The sequence below is a fragment of the Aspergillus brunneoviolaceus genome (genome assembly GCF_003184695.1).
Source record: "Aspergillus brunneoviolaceus CBS 621.78 unplaced genomic scaffold BO95scaffold_66, whole genome shotgun sequence".
NCBI classification, from domain to species: Eukaryota; Fungi; Ascomycota; class Eurotiomycetes; order Eurotiales; family Aspergillaceae; genus Aspergillus; species Aspergillus brunneoviolaceus.
The window spans coordinates 8,379-32,830 of NW_020290796.1; the positions used below are offsets into that span (position 1 = coordinate 8,379).

General features: G+C 53.3%; 10 protein-coding genes across 10 annotated transcripts; 5 read left to right on the top strand and 5 right to left on the bottom strand.

Moving 5' to 3' along the window:
- Nucleotides 1-1,276: 1,276 nt before the first annotated feature.
- BO95DRAFT_466943 (T6SS phospholipase effector Tle1-like catalytic domain-containing protein) lies at nt 1,277-3,391 on the bottom strand (the record flags this gene model as incomplete). Its single annotated transcript, XM_025589255.1, has 2 exons — nt 1,277-2,920; nt 2,975-3,391. The coding sequence occupies 2 exons, from the start codon at nt 3,389-3,391 to the stop codon at nt 1,277-1,279; spliced, it is 2,061 nt and encodes a 686-aa protein (XP_025438815.1).
- A 1,319-nt stretch (nt 3,392-4,710) lies between these two features.
- BO95DRAFT_455865 (HpcH/HpaI aldolase family protein) lies at nt 4,711-5,915 on the top strand (the record flags this gene model as incomplete). Its single annotated transcript, XM_025588373.1, has 6 exons — nt 4,711-4,781; nt 4,915-5,035; nt 5,091-5,219; nt 5,296-5,521; nt 5,577-5,693; nt 5,752-5,915. The coding sequence occupies 6 exons, from the start codon at nt 4,711-4,713 to the stop codon at nt 5,913-5,915; spliced, it is 828 nt and encodes a 275-aa protein (XP_025438816.1).
- A 622-nt stretch (nt 5,916-6,537) lies between these two features.
- BO95DRAFT_446046 (phosphatidylinositol-3,5-bisphosphate binding protein HSV2) lies at nt 6,538-8,327 on the top strand. The gene is made up of 5 exons (XM_025587283.1): nt 6,538-6,669; nt 6,756-6,794; nt 6,883-6,980; nt 7,080-7,436; nt 7,506-8,327. The coding sequence occupies exons 1-5, from the start codon at nt 6,561-6,563 to the stop codon at nt 7,983-7,985; spliced, it is 1,083 nt and encodes a 360-aa protein (XP_025438817.1). The 5' UTR covers nt 6,538-6,560; the 3' UTR covers nt 7,986-8,327.
- A 13-nt stretch (nt 8,328-8,340) lies between these two features.
- BO95DRAFT_370967 (uncharacterized protein) lies at nt 8,341-9,304 on the bottom strand (the record flags this gene model as incomplete). The annotated part of the gene is made up of 2 exons (XM_025582936.1): nt 8,341-9,178; nt 9,249-9,304. The coding sequence occupies 2 exons, from the start codon at nt 9,302-9,304 to the stop codon at nt 8,341-8,343; spliced, it is 894 nt and encodes a 297-aa protein (XP_025438818.1).
- Nucleotides 9,305-9,846: 542 nt separating this feature from the next.
- BO95DRAFT_236965 (dynein family protein) lies at nt 9,847-12,090 on the top strand. The gene is made up of 6 exons (XM_025581323.1): nt 9,847-10,126; nt 10,240-10,404; nt 10,506-10,888; nt 10,954-11,047; nt 11,100-11,719; nt 11,790-12,090. The coding sequence occupies exons 1-6, from the start codon at nt 9,967-9,969 to the stop codon at nt 11,937-11,939; spliced, it is 1,572 nt and encodes a 523-aa protein (XP_025438819.1). The 5' UTR covers nt 9,847-9,966; the 3' UTR covers nt 11,940-12,090.
- Nucleotides 12,091-12,632: 542 nt separating this feature from the next.
- Nucleotides 12,633-14,871, bottom strand: BO95DRAFT_396392 (spermidine synthase). The gene is made up of 3 exons (XM_025583748.1): nt 13,632-14,871; nt 13,280-13,574; nt 12,633-13,227 (listed from the first exon to the last, which is right to left on the bottom strand). The coding sequence occupies exons 1-3, from the start codon at nt 14,567-14,569 to the stop codon at nt 12,826-12,828; spliced, it is 1,635 nt and encodes a 544-aa protein (XP_025438820.1). The 5' UTR covers nt 14,570-14,871; the 3' UTR covers nt 12,633-12,825.
- Nucleotides 14,872-15,006: 135 nt separating this feature from the next.
- On the top strand, nt 15,007-15,853 carry BO95DRAFT_420785 (uncharacterized protein; the record flags this gene model as incomplete). Its single annotated transcript, XM_025584541.1, has 2 exons — nt 15,007-15,273; nt 15,393-15,853. Exons 1-2 carry the CDS (start codon nt 15,111-15,113, stop codon nt 15,851-15,853), a joined length of 624 nt encoding a protein of 207 aa, XP_025438821.1. The 5' UTR covers nt 15,007-15,110.
- On the top strand, nt 15,622-16,562 carry BO95DRAFT_236987 (uncharacterized protein). The gene has a single exon (XM_025581324.1). The coding sequence runs from the start codon at nt 15,983-15,985 to the stop codon at nt 16,505-16,507; it is 525 nt and encodes a 174-aa protein (XP_025438822.1). The 5' UTR covers nt 15,622-15,982; the 3' UTR covers nt 16,508-16,562.
- A 2,186-nt stretch (nt 16,563-18,748) lies between these two features.
- Nucleotides 18,749-21,462, bottom strand: BO95DRAFT_420788 (putative AMP-binding enzyme). The gene is made up of 7 exons (XM_025584542.1): nt 21,116-21,462; nt 20,979-21,049; nt 20,758-20,905; nt 20,653-20,688; nt 19,554-20,600; nt 19,218-19,497; nt 18,749-19,163 (listed from the first exon to the last, which is right to left on the bottom strand). Exons 1-7 carry the CDS (start codon nt 21,242-21,244, stop codon nt 19,033-19,035), a joined length of 1,842 nt encoding a protein of 613 aa, XP_025438823.1. The 5' UTR covers nt 21,245-21,462; the 3' UTR covers nt 18,749-19,032.
- A 155-nt stretch (nt 21,463-21,617) lies between these two features.
- BO95DRAFT_446056 (SET domain protein) lies at nt 21,618-23,937 on the bottom strand. Its single transcript, XM_025587284.1, has one exon. The coding sequence runs from the start codon at nt 23,557-23,559 to the stop codon at nt 21,697-21,699; it is 1,863 nt and encodes a 620-aa protein (XP_025438824.1). The 5' UTR covers nt 23,560-23,937; the 3' UTR covers nt 21,618-21,696.
- Between the last annotated feature and the right edge of the window lie 515 nt (nt 23,938-24,452).

The following is a 24,452-nucleotide window of genomic DNA, read 5'->3' on the forward strand; positions in this document are numbered from 1 at the left end:
GAAATAAAGAAAGAAAGGAAGATGAGGATGGAGAGTAGAATTAGAAGAGTTTAAGCAAGCGAGTGAAAGGTTGAAAAGAGGAGGAAGCTGAAGTAAAGGAAGGTCGTGGGAAGTGGAGGAGGAGGATGAAGGGAAGGAAGATAGAGGGAGAATGAATGCAGTGGAGATGGATGGAATGGGAATGGGATGGGATGGGATGGGATGGTTGTTGCTCTTCTCGCTCTCCCCTGAGGAGATGGTCTTCCCGTTGTACTTACTCTTAGTTAGTCTCCTCTCCCTTCCCACTGCCGCCGCCCCCCGTCAAACTGGCCGTTGACTAGTGGGTTTAAGGGGGTTGTAAGGCCACAATAAGCGGACACCTTAGGCACCGATACTCTTCCATGACCATACGCACACCAAAGTTACACTCCCGCAGGACTCCCCTTTTTCCCCATTCTGTGGCTGGCAGACCAATCGTCACTATACCAGGTCTTCTTCTCCAGACTGTCTGAGAGTGGTCCATGGTGATTCTGGTACGACCCGGGCCTCAAGTGCAGTGCAGTGCAGTGCAGTGGCTCTTTCCACTGCCCCCATCCATGTTCACCCATGGATCACCCCAGGTACACTTCGAGGTCAGATTTGCTAGTTTCCTAGTTTTACTAACTACTAGCACTCTCTCATTTACACATCTGTCTGCTGTGGTTACTCGAGATGATACTTACATAATTGACCTGTCCGATCCGGGGGCTTCAAGGATCTTCAATAATCAATTATTGTCAGGCTATGCAACTCCTATTTCGCACCCACTGGAAATCAATGGTTCAGCAACTGTGACAGGGTACCTGACTGCAAGCAGACAGAACCGTGAGACAGGTCTGTTTTGTCAGTCCTCAAGTGGCATCCAGATGCCCAATGTGGGCAGTCTTTGTTTTGCAGACGGACTATCAACTGATTGCTGGGTTTAGTTCAGGGGTTTATGGCCACCAAAAGTTCCGATCGCCGCCGTGGGTCGCTGTGGGCCGCCGTATGCCTTAGGAATTGGGCCTTTGGGGGGGGCCTTGGGCTCTTTCGCTGCCTGAGGCATAAAGCCTTTTGCTGGTTGACGTTGACTCTCTACACACTTTATTGAACCAACAAGGCACGCTACACAGCCAATGTGTTCGAGGTAGGACCGACTCTAAAGCTGCCTACCTAGTTTCTGATCTATGTTGAACCGCAAAACATAGAATTGCAGGTGGGAAGACATTGTATTTCAGCCTGCATACCAACTACCGACGGACTCAACATTTTCAGCCTCTCATGCCTCCTCTTCAGGATATAACTCGCCTCGATCCAGCAGGGCCAAGAACTTCCTGGTGCGAGCACCCGTGTCGAGCATCAGCTTTACATTCTCCTCATTTCCCTTCGACGGTATCTTCTGCCTCAGCTTAAAGGCTACGGATCTCATCTGCCAGACACTAGTGAGCTGCGACTGGGCCTTGACTGCTAGGTGATAGAGTAGATCCGTCTCGCGCTCTGTCAAACTCTCTACCAAAGTCTTGGGTTCCTTGTGCCCCTTCAGGTATTTGTCGATGTGATCTATAGTCGGCTCGGGGAACCACAATCTTGGAGCCAAGAACGCCAGCCAGTCGGCCCGCATGTAGTCTCTTTCGTTCAGCAGATTACTATCTGTATCTTCCCACAGCGGCATCTCGGGGATGAGCAAGACTTCCGGTTCAGCAGGCGGCTGAGATCCGCCCCATATGGAGTCCCATTTGGTCTTCAGGTAACCTTTCTCTTTAGGTGGGAAGACTCCTCTCCAGAAGATCCCTTCTTGGATTTTACCGGTGGTTGGGTCTTTGGGGTCTTTCACGCGGGTAAAATTCTTTAGTGCTTCCGGCTGATAGCGTAGCACCGGTCCTTGGTTGGCCTCCCGGTACGGTTTGCCCAAGGCATATGCAACCACGGGATGAATATATTCTTCAGTGGAATAGAGATTCGGATTCAGAGCAACCAACTCGTTCTTGTCATTCTTCTTGAGCGGTTTGTACTGGCCAGGGGTGCGATTGATGGTGCCCGCGAAGCTCATACCGAAGGTCATACTGTCGGGTCGGAATCCCATACCCCAGCCACCATAGCCAGTACGATTGTCAGGGTCAGCTTCGTCGTCGTAGTTCTTGCCGTCACCCTTAGCATAGCTGTAGCTGTGTGCCTTGTCCCATCTCTTGAAAGAGCGCTGCGATAGGTCAAGGACGGTGTTGATGTATGTTTGATAGAGACGCGTTAACTCGTAAGACTCGAATTGAAGGTTCGTGTGCTCTCGAACCCGGTCAATCATCCACGCCAGTGACAAGCTCGCCATCGATTCCAGATCTCCCATATGCTGCGCCGTCTCCTCGCTACCTCCTCCGATGTGAATGTGACATCCCGGGAACCAGCACTGAATCAGTTTGGTCGTGGTGTTGCGGGTCGGAAGGTGCCAAAGTGTGGGACTGAACGGTGCTCGATGATCATCCAGCGCCAGAGCGTGAAAGGCGTGCTTAATCTGTGGGTGCACGTCTGTGTCATGAAAGCCGTGCTCAGTACTGTTATAGTTTGTAAAATCATACCAGGTATTGTTGGGCAAGCCTAGAGCGCCGACAGTATCGAAAACACCAACCACCTCAATCGGGACATTCTTGTAAAACCGATCCTCATACTTCAATCCCGCGGTAGCACCTTTCGAGCCCCCACTCCACGTGTCTATCCACGTGCCAGAGAGCTTGTTGCTGCAGACGAGGGCGAAGTTGTCCTGCCTATTCAACCTTTTCTTGTAATCATCGTACATGGCCCACCAGTCATCCATCATGTCCGGCATGCAAATTCCCATATTGCAAACCAGGCCTGCCAAGGCTCGGGCTGTGTACGCACCCCGGGAAAAACCGAAGATGTAGATTTCATCTCCCGGGGTCCAATTGTTGACCTAGTATGAAGTTAGGATAGCTTAGGCCCTTGCGATACTAGTTTTTCTACTTACCAAGAAGTTGTATCCTTCGCAGACATTTTCCTCCAGTCCGCGACCGAACGCGCCCTCCCAAGTCTTCTGAATCCCAGCCATCGTGTTGGCCAACCAGTTCTGGTCGTCCTTCTTGCTCGTGCCAGTGCCTACGCCTGCGTTATAGTAGACAATCTGGTGGATGGCATCTCCCTTATCATCAGCAAGTCCGCAGCGAGCGATAGCACGACTGAGCCTTGCGACATTAGACGGGACGTTCATCTGCCCATGGTTGGATGACTGCCATGATCCATCACAGCAGATAATCAACCGCTTTGGCGGACCTTCGATGCGAACAGAGCGGCTCTTCGCAGTGGTGGCTTCGACTTGCAAAAAGGGTTCCGTCCCAATTTGATGGATCTTATCGATGCTGATGGACTCAGGCGCGGGATCCCCCATGGTTCTCGAGGCAGGCTGTTCTGGAGAATTGAAATTTGACAAGATGTCCCTCGGAGGCAGATCTCGCGGAGTGCCTTTTAAATAACATCTTGGAGGGTTGTGGAGCAGATCCTGCATGAACATGTAATCGCCCCATCGTATTAGTTAGCGAGCTGAAAGATGGATCTACGCGGCGTAGCTGCAGTTGGTATCTCTGATTCGTCCTTTGCTTTATTTTTCTTTGCCGAGCGCGGCGATCGACACAGATCGGAAGAGACGTGCGTGAGTTCGCTCGGATGCTCCGAAGCTATGGAATGTGTCTGAAGTATTGAGACATACTGGACGCTGAGTAGTGGTACAGTCCTACCGTAGCTAACGCAGTGTGCACCATCGGCTAGCTGAAGAGAACCGCCACGTTTGATGTATCTAATGGGCGAGGCTATCGGGTCACGGCAACTGCAGCCAGCTCGGCAAGGCCATCCCTCACTCCCAGTCAATTTATCATAGAAGCGAGGTCACTTGGGTAGACGCTCGGACGGTAGGTCATGATGCCAAAGTAGCATTTAGAAATCATAGATTTCTAGTGGAACTATCACGAAAGAGAGAGTTTGTGGTGAGTGCATGTGTGTGTGCATCAAAGTGGGAGTCGGTGCGAAGTGTGTGTGTCCGGCTCGGCCCGCGTCATTTAAATGCCTTGGATGGCCGAATCGCTCTCCATACCACCACCGTCCACGGCTCAATTAATCTCTGCTAGTGTGGCAGATTAAGACTTGCAGAAAGCAGAAAGCTGCAGAAGGTGGAGCAAGAAGATAATTCCATATGCAGAATTGGTTTCGTCCGGTATTTCAGCCCCTCAGTCGAAGAGACTGCCTGCAACACGAGGTTTTATTCTGCCATCAATGATGTCAAGGCAAAGATTTCTCATAGTTAGGTGAGTGATTAAGTCATCCTCGACTATTCTTAAGCATATAGGTGATCTGGCGCATTGTCATACACAAGATAATTTACTCATATTTCCTTACGTGAGTAGACCACCATATGGCTCACCGGACGCCAGTTCTGAGATGTTGACTGCCAATTGACTTATAGGCTATGAGGAACGTCCCCCGTCTTCGGACATCTTTAGGCCGGGGGAGACGGAAACTAATCCAGGAAACGTGGGGGTGGCCCCGGATTAAACCGCGGATAACACCTCTTCGGGTCGGACATGCACCGAGCTGTATATTTGTTTAAATTGTCTCCATTGACCTCATCCCGAGCGAGTCCCCTAAAAAGAATTACCAGGATAATCTCATGCCACAGCTTAAATCATTCAAGCTTCACAACATACAGCAACAGTAATGGCCTCCAAAGTTGCCGACCCCCGGAATCTCCGCGACCAGTCCGTAGTGGCACACGGCTTCTGGCTCACGTACGTTGCTACCCCTCATTGCCCCTCACCTCATCTCCTCGAGCCTACCCTCTGTGATGGTATCCCAACGACCAGAGCGCACGTACTCCTGAAATGCGCTCAATGACTAACGCTGCTCTTTTATCGTTCTTAGATTCCCCAGCGCTCCCCTCGCCAAAACCATTCTTCATCGGCCCTTCACAGAAAAGTCCAGATTCAGCTGGGTTCTCATTGACGCAGAGCATGGATTGATCACGGATAGAGATTACTATGACGTATGGCACCTTCATCATCGACTTGGGTCCAGCGCACTAACGACGGCTGATTTAGCTCACCAATGCTGTTGCTTCGGAAGGCGCTGTCCCCATCATCAGAGTCCCCTGGGGTGAGGAATGGATGATCAAACGAGCCCTTGACGCCGGTGCTCACGGCATCCTCACGCCCATGTGCCACACTGCAGTACGTGCAATGCATGATCCCTCGTGATGTTCCGAGTCTGTGGCGAACAGCCGTACTAAAACTTCTTTGTTTCTAGGCCGACGCAGCCAACATTGTCAAGTTCTCAAAGTACCCACCCCTGGGAACCCGTGGCTTTGGACCGCTGTTCGCCACTCACTCATTCCCGAGCGTACTGCCTGGCGATGACTACGAAGCGGTCTCGCAGGATGGAATCATAGTTATGGTGCAGATCGAGTCCAAGTCCGGTGTGGAGAATGTGGAGGAGATCGCTCGCGTTGACGGTCTGGACGGCATTCTGATCGGTATGTTAAGGACAGAGCCCGTGTAGATTTCCGGGTGCTGACTTGTGCATCGCAGGTCCTTTTGATCTTGCCAAGCAATTGAACGTCACCAGAGGCGGCGAGGAGCATGAGGCTGCTATCAAACGCATCTTGGCTGCTACCAAGGCTGCCGGAAAGAGGGCGGCGATCTTCTGTGCGTTCCACCCCTCGCCTCTGAGTCTTATAAGTTTCGAGATAGCTGACAGGAATAGGTACCGGCGGTGTCGACGCTCGGGCTCGTATAGAGCAAGGATTTGATATGGTATCTGTTGTTACCGACGTTGGACTATTGGGTGACGCAATGCAGAACGAGCTGGAAATTGCTACCGGTCAAAAAGAGATCGATGGCTCCAAAGCCTCGGAATCAGGATACTAGAGGACTCGGCCATGACTTATGATAGAACTTTCTTATTTGTACATGAACAAACTTTGCGCAACAAACACCTGGGTTGAATGAAATACATTCTCTTCGGGACTGGACTGAAAGAAGCATGCTAGCCTCCACAAACACATGATGAATTGTCGTTGACTATAGTCAAGTACTAGGACATTCTCTCATGCAGGGAAACGAATAGTCATGCTCAGACAGATAATCTCTACCACGTAAGTCAACTAGCTACCATTCGCCTATTACATCATCCATGCCTGAGGGCGTATGTGATGCCTCAGGCACCAAGACTCCAACGATCGTTTGTGTCGTTCATTCTTTGATGCAAGATAATCTCTTCACACCTTCAAACTGCAAAACATATCTTCTAAACATCAATTACTCCGTTCACTCGCCACGGTACTAATCAACATGCATTTACATGCAACAATGGTCCAACACTGTGACACCTTCCTCCTGGCCTTATTTACAAGGCGGCAACGACATTAGCTAGGCGGCTACGATGAGGTCAGCGCCCGTCCGGCGGCCGATCATCTGCTTCTGGCCTTCCCCGGAATTCCAGCAATTATACCTGGTTGACTCTATCCCCATCATCCTGCCCAGCGCTGATGGCCTCCTTCCTCGGTTGCCAGGATGAACACTCGCCAAGTCATCGATGAGTCGGTGGGGCCGTACTCACTGTCGGCCTCATTCAACAACGACAACACATGTTTCGCCGTAGGCCTGGACACCGGCTTTTGTGGTCAGTGGTCACTCACATGTGCTTGCTCTTCCCTCGAGGGCTTTCTTATCGGGAACAGCAGCCAAGCTAACCACCGAACAAAACAGTCTTCAAAACCGATCCATGTGAGCTTACAGTTTCAAGAGGTACTTGTCCAAACTTCTTTTCTCTTTTATATTCTCTATCTGAATCTCGAGTCCGGGTTGCTAAACACTGATCTGAACATCCCTACAGATTTCAACGCCGGAATTGGTCTGGTGACCATGCTCGGCCAGTCGAAATACCTCGCGATCACCGGCGGAGGAAGACAGCCGAAGTTCCCTCAGAACAAGGTGCGCCACGGAATCTTCCTCCTTCCTCTCTCCTTCCTCGACGTGCTTGGTTTGTGATGCAGCGAATCTATGTACTGACGACGATGGTTTCGTGTCTAGCTGGTGATCTGGGACGACGCGAAGCAGAAAGCCGCCATCACCCTCGAATTCCGCACCTCGGTCTTGGGCGTCCGCCTGTCCAAGTCGCACATAGTCGTCGCGCTGCTGAACAGTGTCCATATCTTTGCCTTCTCGATCCCTCCGCGGAAGCTCTCGGTCTTTGAAACAGTGGACAACCCTCTGGGTCTGGTTTGCCTGGGGGAGAAGCTACTTGCTTTTCCCGGCCGATCTCTCGGGCAAGTCCAGCTGGTCGAGCTTGAGACCGGGAACGTGAGCATCATCCCAGCACACGCGCACCCGCTGCGGGCCATGACTCTGAGCTCGGATGGCGCGCTTCTGGCCACGGCGAGCAAGAGGGTAAGAGCACCCGAGCCTTTGCCCATGTACAGCAGGCTATGATTTGATGGTAACTTACGTCTTTCTTAGGGCACTATGGTCCGGATTTATTCTACTAGTAACTGCACGAGGATAACCGAGGTACGCCGGGGTCTTGATGAAGCAGATGTATTTTCGATTGCTATATCACCTTCCAATACGCTGTTCGCCGTGACGTCCGATAAATCGACCCTGCATGTCTTTCCAGTGCCCAAAACTGAATCAAAGTGGGGTCTCTTGTCAAAGGTTCCCATGCTCCCTGGATTCTTCTCTGACATATATTCATCTGCCACTGCACAATTTGAGATAGGCAACGAACAGTCATCCGAGTCAGCCTATAACCCTCCACCCCTGGGGAATTCACTTGGGAAACCGTCCAAAGGGAACATCGGCTGGCTCAATGATAGGACCATCCTCGTGATTGGCTCGGGTAGGGATGGGCGATGGGAGAAATTTGTCCTTCACGAAGGCGATGACGGCAGACTCTATTGTAACAGAACGGGCTGGAAGAGGTACCTAGGAGGGGGCTAAGGGGAATGTGTCCGTCCGGTTTGCTGAGAGCTCCATCATCAACGACATTCGTGGTCTAGTCTTTTTGTGGTGTGGCGATACAGTCACCATCTCCGTTGCAGGCAACACCCACACTGCAGAAAATCCTCAAGGATCGATACAACAATGCGTTTGCGGATTGGATATCGTATGGCGGATCAACTGATTTTGCTGATGGAGCTCATGCCGAGTCACAGAAGTTGGCTATCGAGGGGCGAGCGCAGTGCTCCTGGAACTTGCTCCTGGCACTTGCTTGGTGGCGTCTTGATTGCTTTGGATAGAGGCTTGACCTTTTTGAGTAGCATAATTTATAATTAGACAGCCTTGCTTTAGACATCTAACGATAGCGGTCTTCTCGGTCCCTGTTGCGCCTCGGCTCGGGTGATCTGGACGCGACCGGCGTCCTGTCTCTGTAGGATCTGTCTCGTCTCCTGGACGTCGAGCGGCGGTCTCTATGCGATCGAAATTCCCTCGCGGGCGATCGGCGATCCCGAGGCCTCCTTTCTCGCGAGCGGGAACGGTCGTCATCATACCGGCGACGGTGAGAACGGTGGTGACGGCTCGATCTCTCGCGGCTGTCTCGCCTGCGCGAGGACTTCTTCTCACTCGCTCGTGTCCTCTCCAGCGCACGCGCCACCTCTTCCTTCTTCTCCTCGATGAGGAACTCCTTCATCGGATCCTCCTCGTCATGTGTCCTGATCAGCTCCTCCAACTCGAGTTCCTCCTTGAGCTTCGGGCGTCTGCGGGCCTCCTCGTCTCGTGGTTCGCTGGTGCGTCGCTTCCGTCGTGTCGTCCGCTCGTCATCGGTATCTCGATCGTCGACGGCCTTCCCGCCGGCCGTATCTTCCCCCATGAATCTCGCGACGTTGTCCGTCTCCTCCTCGTCATCCCGTCGCTTGTAGCGCGTGTGGTCCACGCGCAGAACCCGCCCCAACACGGTGGCACCTCCCAGGTTATCGACCGCGAGATCCGTGCTGCGTTGATCCTCGTACTTGAGGAATGCAAACCCCCGGCTCTTCCCGGTGTCCTTGTCGCGGATGAGGTTGATGTGAACCGGCTCGCCGTACTGCGAGAAGATCGTGAGGATGTCGCCCTCGGACAGGTCGAAAGGTAGTCCTCCGATGTAGATATAGGCGGTGTCGCGATAGTCAGCGTGCCAGGAGGCTTCTGGGGGTCTGAGACCACCTGGTCAGCGACCATGACGAGGAAGGAACCCCGGGGGGATAGGTAGAAGGGGCAACTTACACGGCATTTTCAAGCTCGCGCTTGTTCAGCGCTTGGACTTGGCGGATATTATTCATGCTTCAAGTGCAGGTAAGAAAAGCGGTGAGATCTAGATCAGAGTATACATGTATAAGGATTAATTGCGAAAGCAGAGGGTGAGGTGCCGAGTGAGGATAGAGAAGGGCTGCTGGTCTTGCTTTCTTGCTTTCTTGCTTTCTTGGAGTTGCAGCAAAGCGGAAGTTCGAAATCACGGGCTTGACCGCGGGAAGGCAAGGTCCCCACCCGCAGAAGACGGTCCCAAACCTTTGGCTTTCTTTAATAAGTTGTTTACAAGCTAGAAAAGAATAGGCAAACCGCAGTCAGTTCCTCCACCGCTCGATTCAGTCCCATACACCAACACACACGACAAACCACGAAGACACCTGGTTTTTTTTTTGCGACCCGTGGCAAAAAACACTGCACTCTTTTAAACTTTCGGTCCGATCCTGTCTTTTTTGAGCGAGCGAGCGAGCGAGCACAACGTCTGGGCTATTTTGTGGTCCTCCCCCGCCATCCGAGATCTGCGCGGCCAACGCCAGATTCCCCTGACACCAGTGTGGTTTCCGATAAACACTCCCACCTATCCGCACGAAGTTCCGCAATCAACGCGTCTTATCCGACTCCTCCCCCAAAAGATACTTGCCTCGATCTGACCTGGAATGAGCTGCGCCAGCTGAGCATGGTCGAAATTGGATAGACAATGTTAGCGTCGAGCCAGAATACAGGGTCCCGATTCGGGACCGGCAGCAACAACAGTCGGCCGTCGAGCAAAGATGGCACCAAGAAAAATATCTGGTCTTCTATGCTAGATAGCGTCGCAAATGGAAAGCGACTTCCCGAGAAGAATCTGTTAATCCTAGGTTTGCAACCCCCTCTCAAAACTCCCCTCCAGTACTGCGCCCGCACCGCTGGCCATGTTTCCGCCCGAATCCATCTGTCGGTCAATGCTGATAATGCGGAAACTACAATCTAGGTGGCACACCGGAGACTCAACGAGAGTTCCTCGACACTCTATCTGCCGACGCTTCAGATCCCAGCCTGTCGTCAAACGACCGGCGAAAAGGGCGAGTACCACCGGTGGCCAACCAGTTCGCCTTAGGATATACTTACCAAGATGTGCTGGACGCTGATCACGAAGGTATTTATTTGAGTTATTCCCGGTGGATTGCCAGTTCTCCGCGGGCCCTTTCCTTCTTTTGCCATAGTCATATGCTAATGAGGACCTGCTCCATACAAAAGATATTCTGGCGCGTGTGTCCGCATACTTACTTTCTGAGCCCTCTCTCTCCTTTGCGCCCCTCCTCAAGCCACTTCTAACTGCACAATCGGTGCCGGAAACCTTGGTTGTGATCCTGCTGGACTGGTCGGACCCTTGGACCTGGGTACGTCGACTGCGCGAGTGGGTGCGCCTTCTGAGACATGTCCTCATATCGCTCGACGATGAGACGAAGATCGTCATGGAGGAGAACATGACCGAGTGGAGGGATCGGAAACGGGGCATGGACGCCAGCTCGGCCGGCTCGCAGGGTCTGACGAGCTCCGGTGGTCCCGTAACGATACCTGTCGGCCCTGGCGAATGGGATGAAGGGCTCGGTATACCCATGTGTGTTGTGTGTCAAGGGGTAAGCTGGTCTGATGCTTTAGGGGGAGGTCGACAACTAACGATGCTTTTGATTGAATCAACCAGGCCGACAAGATCGAGAAGCTGGAGAAAGACCACGGCTGGCACGAAGAAGAGTTCGACTTCATTCTCCAATTCATGAGAACATTGCTCTTGAAGCGTATGCAATATACCATCCCTTAATTCGGCCTGCGAGTTCTAATTAATCACAGATGGCGCGTCGCTTATCTACACCACACCATTCCTCGCCAACTCCCTCCAAAGCTTATTACACTCATCCCTCGGCATCCACTCATTACTGAAACGGCAATCATTCAAACACAACGTCATCGACCGGGATAAGATCCTCGTTCCGTCGAACTGGGATTCGTGGGGCAAGATCCGGATCATCCGCGAAGGATTCGACATGGATGGCGTCTCAACCGCCTGGTCCATCGAGATCCAAGACCCCCCGGAGCCGATCACCAACGGCGCCAGTGCCGGCGACCTGGATGATGAGGCGGCCGACGACGGCACAAGCGCGGTCGCTATCTTCGAACAGACGATCAAGGACCCCAAGCGCGACACGTCGATGGCTCACCCCGGAGGCCAAGCGAACGGGACCAAGATTGAGGTCGACACATCCGATATGCAAACCTTCCTCACAAAACAACTCGAGGTTCTGGAGCAGCTCAAGTTGGAAGATGAGAAGGACCGCACAACGAAGCAGGTACCGCAGCTGGAGATGTCCCCGCTGGATGACAACGGCCGGGTCAACGAGCATATTGGTCCTGTACAGTTCAACATGGGTGGTATCCAAGTCGACGCGGATGACATGCTCCGCAAGCTCAAGGTTAGTGAGAACCAATTACAAAAAAAGAAACCAAAGCCCCTTTGACCGCTTGTCCTTACGCAATCTATAGGAACGAGAGGCCAGCCGATCCCAGAAGAAAGAAACCCCCTCGGCCACCGGCGACGAGAAAGCGCACAACCAAGCGCTGGCCAACTTCTTCGCTGGCCTCGTCAAAAAACCCGGCACCACCGGCAGTCCCCGCGGAAGTCCATCGGCCTGAAGCCATTCTAGAGGAGCGTGGCAGCAGCACCAGCACCAGCACGAACCTTTTTTGTCCCAATGACGAAATTTTCAAACCTGTAATAATATTTCTTTCTCGCCCCTTCCTCTACCTACACCTACCCACCCAGTACATATTGAGATTAGTCTTCCGGGTATGATGATGGCCTTTTGCTTCCTGCTGAGGGCTATGCGAGGCCCACTGGACTTGCAACTTCTTGCATCGCATCCCGGGAGATCTCTGCTTTGTTTCGTGATACCAGATTGGCTTTGGGGATGGGATACTGGACTTTATTGGGGAGTCATAGAGTTAGTACTAGGTAATCTCTCTGGGAGTTTCGTCGTGGAACGGAAACTTGAAGAATGGGGAAAATCAGGGAGGAGAGATCCTGGGGGCGATGGGACTTGACTCTACGTAGTCGACCTGGTTTTGTTTGTTCGGGGAGGGGGGCGGGGATCCCCATTGTCACATTTGAATGATACAAATTCATTAGCGCAGTTCTGGAGTCTCAGTTTCAGTTTTCTCTGTTGTGGATACGGATACCAATTGAAGATTGTTGTGCTGAATGCTTTAGTGTTTGTGGTTGTAGATGGAGAGGGTCAATCCAGTCCTCGTCTTGGTTCTGTCTGATTCGGAAGGAAGTTGTGAATGTTAGATATTGAATACCATCAGCAAAACTATGTGTACAATTACAGAGAATCATTAGCACAAGATGCCAGATACTATTTCACAGCTACGCCCAAATTTTGTATCTGTGAGCACACAAAACACCTCTAAATATAAATACATTGTCCAAGAAAAGGTGAAGGGGTGGGGGGAGTGTATCCCTATTCCAAAAAGGCCAAAGCTTTAGGGAAACCTCCCTGGACCTTGCAGGAAGACTAAATCACCAATACTCCCACACCAGATCCGGCAGCACGGTGCGCATGATCTGCCAGTGCTCGAGGGCGGAGCGATCCTGGTACTTGTGCAGGAGGTGGGACTCGCGGGCCGTCAGCAGGCGGCGGCCGTTGGGCGGGATGACCTCGAAGCGGGCGGGGTCGACCTCGTGGCGGGGGAGCAGGTGGGTCTCGCGGAACTTGCTGCCCAGGTAGTCGTTGGCGGTGGGCTGGCGGAAGCGCAGCGGGGTGGCGGCGCTCTTCTTGCAGAAGATGACCATGTTGGTGAAGTCGTTGTTGAGGTCGTCGTTCTCGGCCGCCTCGCGGAAGATGCGGCAGGTCGGGAAGACGGCGCGGATGGTGCGGATGGTCAGGGCCGCGGGGTAGAGGGTGATGTCGCCGGCGTAGTTCTGTTGGTGTTAGCTTTGCGCGGCGGCTTTTTTTGGGGAAGGAGGTTTGTACAAGGGCAATGACGCCGTCATCCTTGAGGAGGGAGGCGAGTTTCTCGATGAATTCGATGGTGAAGAGCTCGAGGGGCTCGGCGCCGCCGGTGAAGACGTCGTGGACGATATAATCATACTGCGCCGGGGGAGAGCGCTCCACGAAGGTGGTGGCGTCCTCGATGACGGCGATGTGGTTCGAGGGCAGGTGGAAGTACTCCAATGCGAACTGGTGCACGACGGGGTCGATTTCCACGATGGTGGTCTCGATGCCGTGCTCGATCAGCGCGGAAGGCGTGGTTCCGACACCGAGACCGCTGTGTATGCACGGATTAGCCTTGTGGGTGTGGAGCTTGCAGGGTTCTGGTGCTTACATGACGAGTGCCTTGCTGTCGGCGTCCACTCGGGGCTCGCCGTGGTCAGTCTCCACGAGGCGGACGGATTCCAGCATGGTGAAGACAGCGTAGATCGGATCCAAGGTGGCAGGGCTGTAGCCGCGCGGCATTCTGGTCCACTGACCTCCCAGCAGGCTGTGGTCGCATCGCATGACTCGGAAGCCATCGTTCAGGTTATCGAGCACCGAGATGTAGCCGGTGTTGGAATCCTGACGGGCAACCAGCGCGAAGCCCTCGTCGTTCAGGTACGAGTTCAGGGCTCCGTCGCTGAGATGCACGTTGGAGGTGGCCGAGAGGAGTAAGGAGGGGACCGCGAAGAGCAGGAATTTGGAGGGGATGACAGCAGAGTACAAGGCAGGCAGCAAGAATTGCAAGCCGGCGCGGCTGAAGAAGATGGTCGATCCGATGAACTTACCCAGAAATGCCTTGGCGATCTTCTCTCCAACCTTGTAGATGACATAGGTGGAGAGGAGCGGAACGTGCTCGGCAACGGCTTCACCGTGGCGACCTAGATCCAGACCTGCCTGCACCAGCTTGCCTGCACAGGCGACAGAGAGGATGACCAATGGATAGTAGGCAGCTATCTCGGTGAAGATGGGGCCGACAGGATTTCCCAGAACAGAGCTCGACGAGAATAGGAAGGTCTGAATGGTGGGAATCCAGAAGGCCACGACTGGGATGAAGTAGACCGCCTTCCGGCCGGAGAGTCGCTGGATGTGATCCTTCATGAACCATCCCACAGCGGCCACAATGGCAACTCCATAGGCATGGAAGACGTGTGTACCGTGAGTACCATAGACAGGGGCCAAAGTCAGAACCGTCAAAGGCGAGTAGAACGCGGTGAGCACCAGCAGTGCTGCGCCGGTCACCAGCTGTCTGGTGGTGGGTTTTTGCCACAGGGCACCAAGAGAAGACATGGTGTCCGTTTCTGAAATGACGGAATCTGCCAGCACCACACGTTTCGAGTGAACTTCAAGCTGACCAGAGTGATTCTTGTGGCCAGGGAGCTTTCCTGAAGGTACTTGTTAATTCAATGGATTCCATTTTGAGCTGTCACTTTTTTCTTTGGGGGGGAAGCAGGGGCAGACTGTGGACCACCCTCCCGCAGACAAGCAATGACAGCACAAGTAGCTGGATGTGAAACGGAAAGAGGGAGACTAGTCTTACCTTGTTTCTCAGTTTGAAACTCGAGTAGCCATACTCCGTTGTTGGACTTAAATAATGGATTGAGCAAGCACTGAGGAAGATGATGTTCTTGGTGTGTTCCGCGGAGCTTCGATGACGGCAGGAATTAATCTGCCACCCGCCGCTCTTTTCCGCTTTTTCCCCCTCTCTTCTCCGCTTCCCCCCCTCCCCCTTCACCTTTATTGTCGTTTATTGTCGTTCGACCTCTTCGAATCTTGCTTCTTGTCGCTAAGACATATGTTCTAGCATCAATCCGGTCTGAACTAATTGATAATGCCTCTTTTCCCAATGGGTATCATTCCAACGACGCCCAAGATGGAGGCAAATCCTGCCTCCTCCGCCATGCCCACCTCCCCGGCCACCCAGATCAAGAACCGTCGCAAGCGTTACCTGGACATGCACCCAGAGTACTTTTCTGCTGATCTCGAGCTAGCCGGTCCGCTTGTCGCTCATATCTGTTTTACTTTGATGACTTGACTGGCACACTGCCTGCCTTAGTCGTCACGAACAACCCACATAGTAATTGTCAAGCTAACACCCCCAGCAACCGCACAGACCCCTTGCTCTATGACCGTTTGATCCGCCGTTTCCAAACTCCCGCAGAACGCGAAGCCGAAGGACGCGCCAAAGGATTTTCCGGTGTCCTCCAGGCGGACCTGTGCCGCTCCGAAGCGAAATTCGAGGCGTTGAACCACCCGGACCCTCACGCCATGTTCAGCTACACCCGGGGTCCGAACGGGGAGATCCTCGCTGAGGACAGAGACGAGATCCCGCCCAGCAAGGAGGAAGGCGAGAAGCTGTGGCAGTGGGAGATGACCATGCGGTTTCTGCGGGGCGAGGATATGGATTTCGACTACACCACCGTCGATCACAATGATGAATATGACGATTGGAACGAGGCGCAGGAACAGTACTTTGACGACGAGGAGCCGGAATGGATTGTCGAGGGCGAGGGCGGGGACAGTGGGGATGTCAGGTCTCGGCTTCAAGGTGAGACTGGCATTCAGGACTTTTGAGTCGCTTTACCGTGATCAGTTGTTTTGCGGATCCGGATACGCCGCAGTTCGGGGCAGTCTCGGCTCGTCCCGAGCGTTAACTCGTACTTTGACCTACGATTCTTCTCGTGCTTTCAGGCTCAGCCACTGATGAGTAATGACTTGCTCTTTGCGGCGCAGTTCTATGACTGGATTCCGTTCTCGCATACTGCAGAGACAACGGAAGTTGACATACTGGCGTTTGATCCTCGTCAGAACGACTTTTCCGAGGCCTGTCAAGACCGACATGGAGGAACAGCCCAAGCATGCGTCATTGAATACCAGACCACCACGTCATGGCTGGAGCCGAGTGGCCCTCGGCCGGCAGACGGCCGAGACCAGATCAGGACTGGGGATCTCCTCCACGGCTCGCTAAGAATTGGCTTTGGCGGAGGGGTCGATTGTCCTAGCACGCCCCTCCCCCGTGCTTGTTGCATTAGAGCTTGGATATCTCTTCCGCAGGAGTCGACTGACGTAGTGAGTCACTTCCCCTTTCAGCTGCTGGGTCAGGCTGATGCCGGACCGTGGGTAATTGGAGCACATGGTACACAGGTTTCCAGCGGGGAAAACCTACGGGGAAAATTCAAGCCACGCATAAGGATCTTGATCTTGTGCCGAGCCACTATCTGTTGGTGAATGATTTAGGATACAGCTTAGTGAATGTATGTATAGGTACTTGGGTGAATGCCAAACCATGGACAATGTAAAGATGGGAATGGAGAGGCCGCTTGTACACACTCATTCCTTATTCTCTCTCATGTACTTGATGAGACATGTCTCTAAAGCATCTTTTTCCCGAAGCATGACATCCATACCTGTCACCGCCATGATTGTCCTGAATTGTATCCCTCTCGCAAACCAAATGCATTCTTCAACTCTCAACGCCTGCCCATGGAATCCACTTCCAGAATTACATCTTAACGATGCTGCTCAGCACAATTTTCACCCGAGCCCACGGTTAGCGAGCCCGAATAACCCTCATCCCGGCAATCAAGTCAAGGAGAAAAGCTGAGGCAATTCAGCAATAATGCAGTCATCCCCCATATGACTCTTCTGCTGGCGAGGGAGGAAGAACCCATCCATGCCCACCTCGTCTCTTCTTCCATCTTTTTCGTCCTTTCTCCCTGTTTACCCACCTCTGCTGTCTTGTGCATTCAGCAGCAATATCTTGATTGTCTGAAGCACCACTATTCACACCTTTACATATTGGCATACGCCTATTCTTACCCGTCAGTGACATTCATCCAATCTTGTCATTGACATAATCCTTATTCATCCTTTCCACCCTTCTTCTCCTCGCCCTTCACCCTATTTTCTCGCCTAGCAGGCTCTATATACTGCAAGGCATCTGATTTCTGCACCTCGAAGCGCAGAAGATTAAATATCCATTGTCTCGAACAATAGGCTGTCGATATATCAGACGGGGCTTTGAGCATTGTCCCATTATCATCAGCATTATCATCATCATCATCACATAGTCGACCAGCCCTATCAGGATTACCAGCGATAGCAGCTGCTGCCCTGAAGATGCAAACAGTGGCCACTCTCCCAATTCGCCTGCACTCGAACAGAGTGTGTATTTCGAGCATGGAAAGCTCGCTCGTGGAGGGCAGCGCCACTACCTCCACCACCTCCTCCTCCTCCTCCTCTTCTTCTTCCTCCTCCAGCCCAAGCAACAACAGAACCTCCAACACCCCCACGAACGAGACCTCCTCCTCCTCCCCCAAGCCACGCAACTCTGCCTCATCAAGCAACTCTTCCTAGGGCTAAGCTACCTGCACAGCCAAGGCATCGCGCACGGGGACCTCAAACCGGAGAACCTCCTCCTCTCCGGCGGGGGATCCCTGCGTCAAGCTCGCCGACTTCGGCTTCGCCTTCCGCTTCCGCTCCCGCTTCCAGCAGCCCTCCGGGGCCGACTGCACCCCGCTCCCGATCACCGTGAGTGCGACCTCGCCCGTGACCGGGACGGAGCCCTACATCGCGCCGGAGATGTGGCTGGCCGATTGCATGGCCGTTGCTCTTGCAGAAGCAGAAGCAGAAGCAGCAACGGCAACGGCAACGGCAAAAAGCAATGTAGCTGCAGCCGCACCGACGTACGACCCCCGCGCCGCCGACATCTGGGCCTGCGCCCTCACGGCCCGCCAGATCCTGGGGCTGGGGTACCCGTGGCGGCACGCGATCGACCCCGGGGACGAGCACTACGCCCGCTTTGTGGGGTGGCAGCGGTTCTGGGCGAAGACCGGTACTACCCCTAGCCGCCTCGACGCCGCCGCCGGGAGATGGCCCCTGTGCGGCCGCGGGTTCAAGGCCAAGGAATACCCGGATTACGCGGCGTTGGTGCTCGTGCTGAGGATGCTGCATACGGTTCCCAAGCGGCGGCTGACGGTGGAGAACATCCTAAAGGATCCCTGGGTGAGGGGGATTTCGTGCTGTTCGCCGGTTGTGCCCGAGGGGAGCCGCGCCGTGCATGATCATGCTCGGTTGAAGGTGGGTTCTGGGGTGAAGTGCACGAGATAAAGGGGATGTCTTGTGGGGGTTGGGGTTGGGGTTGGGTGAGGGAGTTGGGGAAGGGCTCCTTCTGGACTCCAAGGTCTGAACTTTTGCAGTGCGGAGTTTTGGACATCTTCTTGGACATCATCTTTGGAACGGACAAGTCGTTGTGGATAGAACGACGATTGTTCGATATGCATGCACCAGTCCAAGGTCGGTTTCTTGGGCATTGGGAGTTGTTTGGATATTTGCGACATGGCCGTCCGTTCGTTTGCTTGGACACGGACTGGCTTATTTCACTGTACACTCGAAAAGAGAATGTCTTTTGTTTGGATGCACGTGGAGCGTCTTCGTCGCATAGCTAGCGATTATACCCTTGAAAATGCCAACGGAGTTTATTTGCTGTTGGTCTGTGAGAACCAACTATTTCATCATGCAGCGCTCAATCAAATACGTCCATGATAAGTAAGTTTCATGGCGCGCATTCGAATCGTAGCGCTCATTGTCTACCCATAATTCATCTGTTTGTCCCTCATGAAGCAAAATGTTTTGCATCTATGTAAATTTCCAATCCAACTCTAAAGACCCCAGGAGTAGATAGCGAAGTAAGTTCCCGCCCTAACCAATAGCTCCTCATGTAGCGTAGATGTCCAGACCGATAAGCCAGTCCATCATACAGAACGGCTCTTCCTCTCCTTCAAGCTCTTCACTGCAATCTCACGAAGCATGACTTTCTGAACCTTGCCACTCGCAGTTTTCGGAAACGACTCCGAGGAAGGCAGGAAGAACACATATTTAGGGACTATTTCAGCTGTTAGCAATTCTCGAATCTGAAAGCCCCTTGGACTGTACGCACCAAGGTGGTTGCTCAGCGTCTCGTTGACGTATCTCTTCACCTTCTCCTCCCTAGCATCCTCACCGTCGGGGTCTCGGTGTATGATAAAGGCAGCCACCGCCTCCCCGTATCGTTCGTCGGGAACTCCAACGACCGAAACATTCAAGACTCCGGGGTAAGCAAGAAGACAGTTTTCTACCTCGAGGGGATGGATATTCTCGCCACCGCGTATAATAAGGTCTTTGACGCGGCCTGTGATTGTGATGTAGCCATCCGGGCAGATGGTTGCCTCGTCACCAGTCTGGGTAGTCATCATTAGTGGAATCGATCATCAGACTCAGGAACTCAATGACATACGTGCATCCAGACTTTCCCGTTCTCGTCGGGAATCATCACCTCGGCTGTTTTCTTCGGGTCGTTCCAGTATTCTTTCATCAGGAGGTAGCCGCTGACTGCCAGTTCTCCGCGGACATCGACGGGAACAATCTTGCGGTGGTCGGTCAAGTCAACCACTTTGGCTTCCACGTGGGGCAGGAGAGTGCCGACGGTGTGGATACGCTTGTCAATCGGGTCGTCGGTTGTAGTCATGGCGGAGACGGGGCTGGTCTCGGTCATGCCGTAGCAGATGGTGAGTTCGGTGAGGTTGAGGATTTTGTGAAGCTTTTTCATCAACTCCGCTGGAATGCTGCTTCCGGCTGCGATGCCAGTCCGGAGGTACTGGAAACCTTCGGGCGAGACCTCGCCACTCTCGAGTAGACTGAGCTCTTCGAGAAACATGGTGGGCACACCGTAAAGGGCTGTGCACCGTTCTTCTTGCACTGCTTTGAGAGCGGCTCTAGCATTAAAGGACTCAGTCGGGAACACAATGGAAGAACCGTGGGTCCCCGTCGCCATGTACCCCAAAACAGAGCCGAAGCAGTGAAAGAGAGGTGGGGGGCAGCAGACAATATCCTCCGGGGTGAGGCGCATGCGGTCTCCGATCTGGGAGCCATTGTTCAGAATTGAGCGGTGCGTCAGACAGGCAGCCTTGGGCATTGCAGTTGTTCCGGATGTGAATTGAATGTTTATAATGTCATCAGGGGACAGGTTCTGCGGTGGTAGAGAGCTCCCATCAGAGGCAGCGTCTGATGTAAGTGAGGCATATGGCGTAAGTACCCGGTAGTCGGTGCCTTGAAAGCGACCAGAAGAGTTGTCGACAAGAATAACATTCTTCAGTGAAGGGATGATTTCTGACTTTAGTCGAGGGCTGGTAAGATCCGGCACGATAGTCTCCAGAAGTGGGACATTGCTCCGTGGAGGCTTTCGGGGCAAGTTTGACTCCGCACTGACTACCAGATGGCTTGTATCGAGGTGACTTAGGGCCGATGCTAGCTGAGCGGTGTTGAATGATGGATTGATGGGTACCTGAACGAATAAGACTACTTTCACGCATTCCGTAGAATGGCATTAGACTCACCAGAATTGCTCCTAATTTGAACAGTGCATAAGTTACCTATAGAAACCTCGTAAGCTGCTGGTTCCTCGCTTCGACTGGGTATTTTATTGCAGGCTGTTTGCATACGATGGCGTATTCGATGGAGTTTCCCAACATGACTCCGACTCGGTCACCTCGGCGCACCCCGATGGATTCCAGACCCCTTGCAAACGCATTGCTTTTGGCGTCCAGAGCGGCATATGTTAGTCTTTCGTCTTGATGCTTGGAGATGACGCTGGGTCCAAATCGGTTAGCGGGAAATCAGCTGTGGCTGGCCTGCAGATAAGATAAATCCAGTGTAGACATACGCTGTGCGGTCGCCATGTACCTTGACAATCTGGGTGAAATGATCGCCAACCGTCGACTCAAATAAGGGAGGCTTCAAATTGGAGGAACTGGATGTTAGTCTGAGGGTGGACGCTTTGGGCGAGGTGCAGCAGCTTACCTCGGATGGCCCTCGGGCATAGCTCTGAGTAAGGAGTCCGCGCCGGGACGCTATCGACGACCGGAGGGTTCTTGGCAGGCAGTGTGACCTCCAAGGGTGACAGCGGACGATTGTATTGAAGCGATACATTGGCAGTATTTCGGATCGGATGGGAGCTACATCAAGTCTGTCGTCGGCGGAAGACGTCAATGTAGAGTACCTCACCCCTTGCTTCAAGGCGGCAGTGGCAGTGACAGTGGTATGGTGGTATGGATCAAGTATAAGTTATGGGTCAGAGTTTTCTATAAGGTGATGTTCTTTTTGCACCCAGAGAGTGCATGAAGCCAGGTCAATGGGAAGAATGAGAGCAGAAGACGAGGTGGTTTGAGGTCATTCACTCAAGGAGAGTGTCTTTCCCCTCACGTGTTGTGGAGAGAAAATGCGGGGTTGTGCCTGCCTTCCCAATTGGGATCATTGACCTTTGACTAACCTTGAAGCTTAGTAACATCTTCTTATGATTCTAGCTAACTTATACAACAGTACAGTATACAGTATACGCTCTATTCAACAGCTTCATCATTGACTCAGCCTCAGTTCCTCCCTCAACCACTCAGATCCATCACTTCCGCTGCTTCCACCACCGTCGGTCCTGGATCATCATCGTCCCCATCACTATCGTCTTCGGGAACATAGTTCTTGTCCTTGTGGTCATCCTTCTCTGGGTGGTCACCATCTCCACCATTGTTCTTTGGCGGATCTTGGTACATGACCACGTTGGATGATGGATCTGGACACAGCACCTCTTCACCTTCTCCGCCTCCCACTATGTTCTCACTATCATCACCGGCGTTTCCTTGTAGGGCTTGAGACTCTTCCGCAACGCCCTTTCCCGTCACAGCTTCCTGTTCTTCTTCACCTACTTTGATTTCCCTGAGAGGAACTCTCATCCCCGTTTTTCTTGCTCTCCCCTTCTTCGGTGGTGCTTCCGCCTGCCTTGCGGAATAACAGTTGGACGACCCGCAGCGGCATTGCCTCGTTTTCCAGTACTTAGGCCCATAGTTGACTGTAAGCTCTTCATACATGGCGATATCCCGCGTGGCCTCGAGCGTCATGGCAGCGCGGTCCCCAAAGGTTCTGCAGCGGTATTCCACTGACGCGTTTTCGCAAACATGATTGACGAACCGGGCCCAGTTGCCCTGGTAGTATGCGTCTATGGACACTATGCCTCGAGTACGAGGGTCACTCAGCGCCTCCCACCCCAGAGCATAGGTCTGATCCGACCTGCTGCCGTCCGGGATGAGCCGCCCGATGTACTCGCCCAGGATGTCCCCTTTGCGGAAGGGCCACAGCGCGCGCACCCCGATGCCCCGGTCCGCCGTCTTGACGAGCTCCACGAGCTCCCCGGGCATCGACTGCACCTCGCACCGGCAGACATGCGGGGATTCGCAGAAGTCGCAACATCCCAAATCATATACATGTGCCCAGCGCATGGTGACATTAATTTCGGGGTTGTCCTTCGGGTCGACGTGGTCCTTCCAGTCTGCGGGGTCCCAGATATTCTTGGTGACATTGGGCTGACGATGATTATCGTAACTCGGGGTTACGACATGGTCTCCGCCATCGAGAGGGGTCGCAAGCTCGTGCGGATGGCGGTCCCAGAACTTCTTGACGAGCTTCAGCGCCGGGCCCATGTAGCGGATGTTGTCGTTAGAGTACGGGAGCAGCAGGCCACGCCAGTCGATGTTGCGCACGCGGCCGTAGAGCTCCAGACTGTTCTTGTTGGCCGTGAGGGCCTCAAGTACCTCTTGCCGCAGCTGGGTGTCGACCTCTTGGTCTAGGGAGAGGAGGCGCCGAAAGGCTTCCGAGTAGGCAGCGATCGCGAACCCTTCCCAACCGATGCGCTGCAGCAGGTCATCAACCTCGTCCGAGAGCGCTAAGCCTTCGGCGGAATGGTACGAATCATCCAGCCCTGCGACCAGATTTACCATCTTACTGATGAAGTTCGTTGCCTTCTTGCACTCATGCCAGTAGCGCGTGCGGTCGGTGGTGATTTTTCTGCCCTCCCGCACGTTAATGCGCACCTTGCCAACACGGTTGAGGTCATAGTAGATGTTGCCGAGCGTCTTTGCTTTCAGAGTTGCAATCGACTTTCTTGACAACGGACGAGGAGGGGGGGATTTCGCTTTCGCTTCTGCTTTAGGAGCGGCAACAGACCCCAGCGACAGTGGATCACGAGTGGGCGGAGTCGCTTTCGCTACTGCTGCAAGAGTCCCAAGGGTCTCTGCCACCAGTGGATCACGAGGACGAGGTTTGCGATTCGCGTACGCCTTTAGTCTAGCAATCGAGTCTGGCGACAATGGACCGCCAGGGAGGGGATATGATTTAGCTTGTGCCAGAGCCACTGACAGAGGAACATGAGTGCGGGGAGCGGCAATTGCTGGTCTCACAAACGTCGCAAGGGACATTCCCACTGTTGGCTTGCGCGCTGGGGGTTTCGCTGTCACTGTTCCTCTAGGAGCGGCAACAGGCTTTGGTAACGGTGGATCACTAGCGGTACTTGCTTTTACTTCAGGAGCAGTAGCAGCATCCTTTGATGATTGTGGATCCTGATCAGGAGATTTCGTGTTAGCTCTCACTATGGCAGCGGCAACCAATTCCGGCGACAGTGAATCACGAGGGAAGGGCCTTGCGCGGGACTTCTGCCGGGACGCTCTCGCCGGGGAGGACTTTGTTACTTTATTCTGGGGGGGAGGAGCATTCTTCTTGGATTGTGAGGAACCAGGCCCTGAATCTGCCTTGGTTGGAAAGCACATAATACGCGCTGGTAGGATAAATGCAAGTTGACGTGACGGTGAATCTGTAAATCGCAGTCCTAGGTTGATTCTTTCGATGAGGAGTCAGAAGATTGCCAATATGGTTCCCTCAAGGAAGAGAAACGTTACCAGTCAGGCTTTATGTACACCGTTCATCAGCTGCCCACTTTCCCACCCAGATGTGAATCTCCAATTATGTTGCTTGAGTTCATCACCGGTGAAAGACCAGCAGCCTCCGGCCCTTTGTGGGCGACATATTTTTGGCCGCTGGATCATTGTTCACTTGCAAATGAACGGGTGGGTTGGTCATGCTTTGTATTCTTTCAACTCGTTTGAAAGAACAGGGAACGAACGGTTTGAAACCACCGAACAAAGCCTTTGGGGACGAGAATCCATTCTTGGTGAAACGCCCCCCCCTCCCCAAGAAAGAGGAGGATAGACGTGGTGGTATTGGCACAGGGCACGATTGTGTTGTGTTGGACGGTTAGTAGATGTTGATAGGGGAAGTGGTAGTTTGCTGCCCAGCGGCTGCAACGCCATCAGAT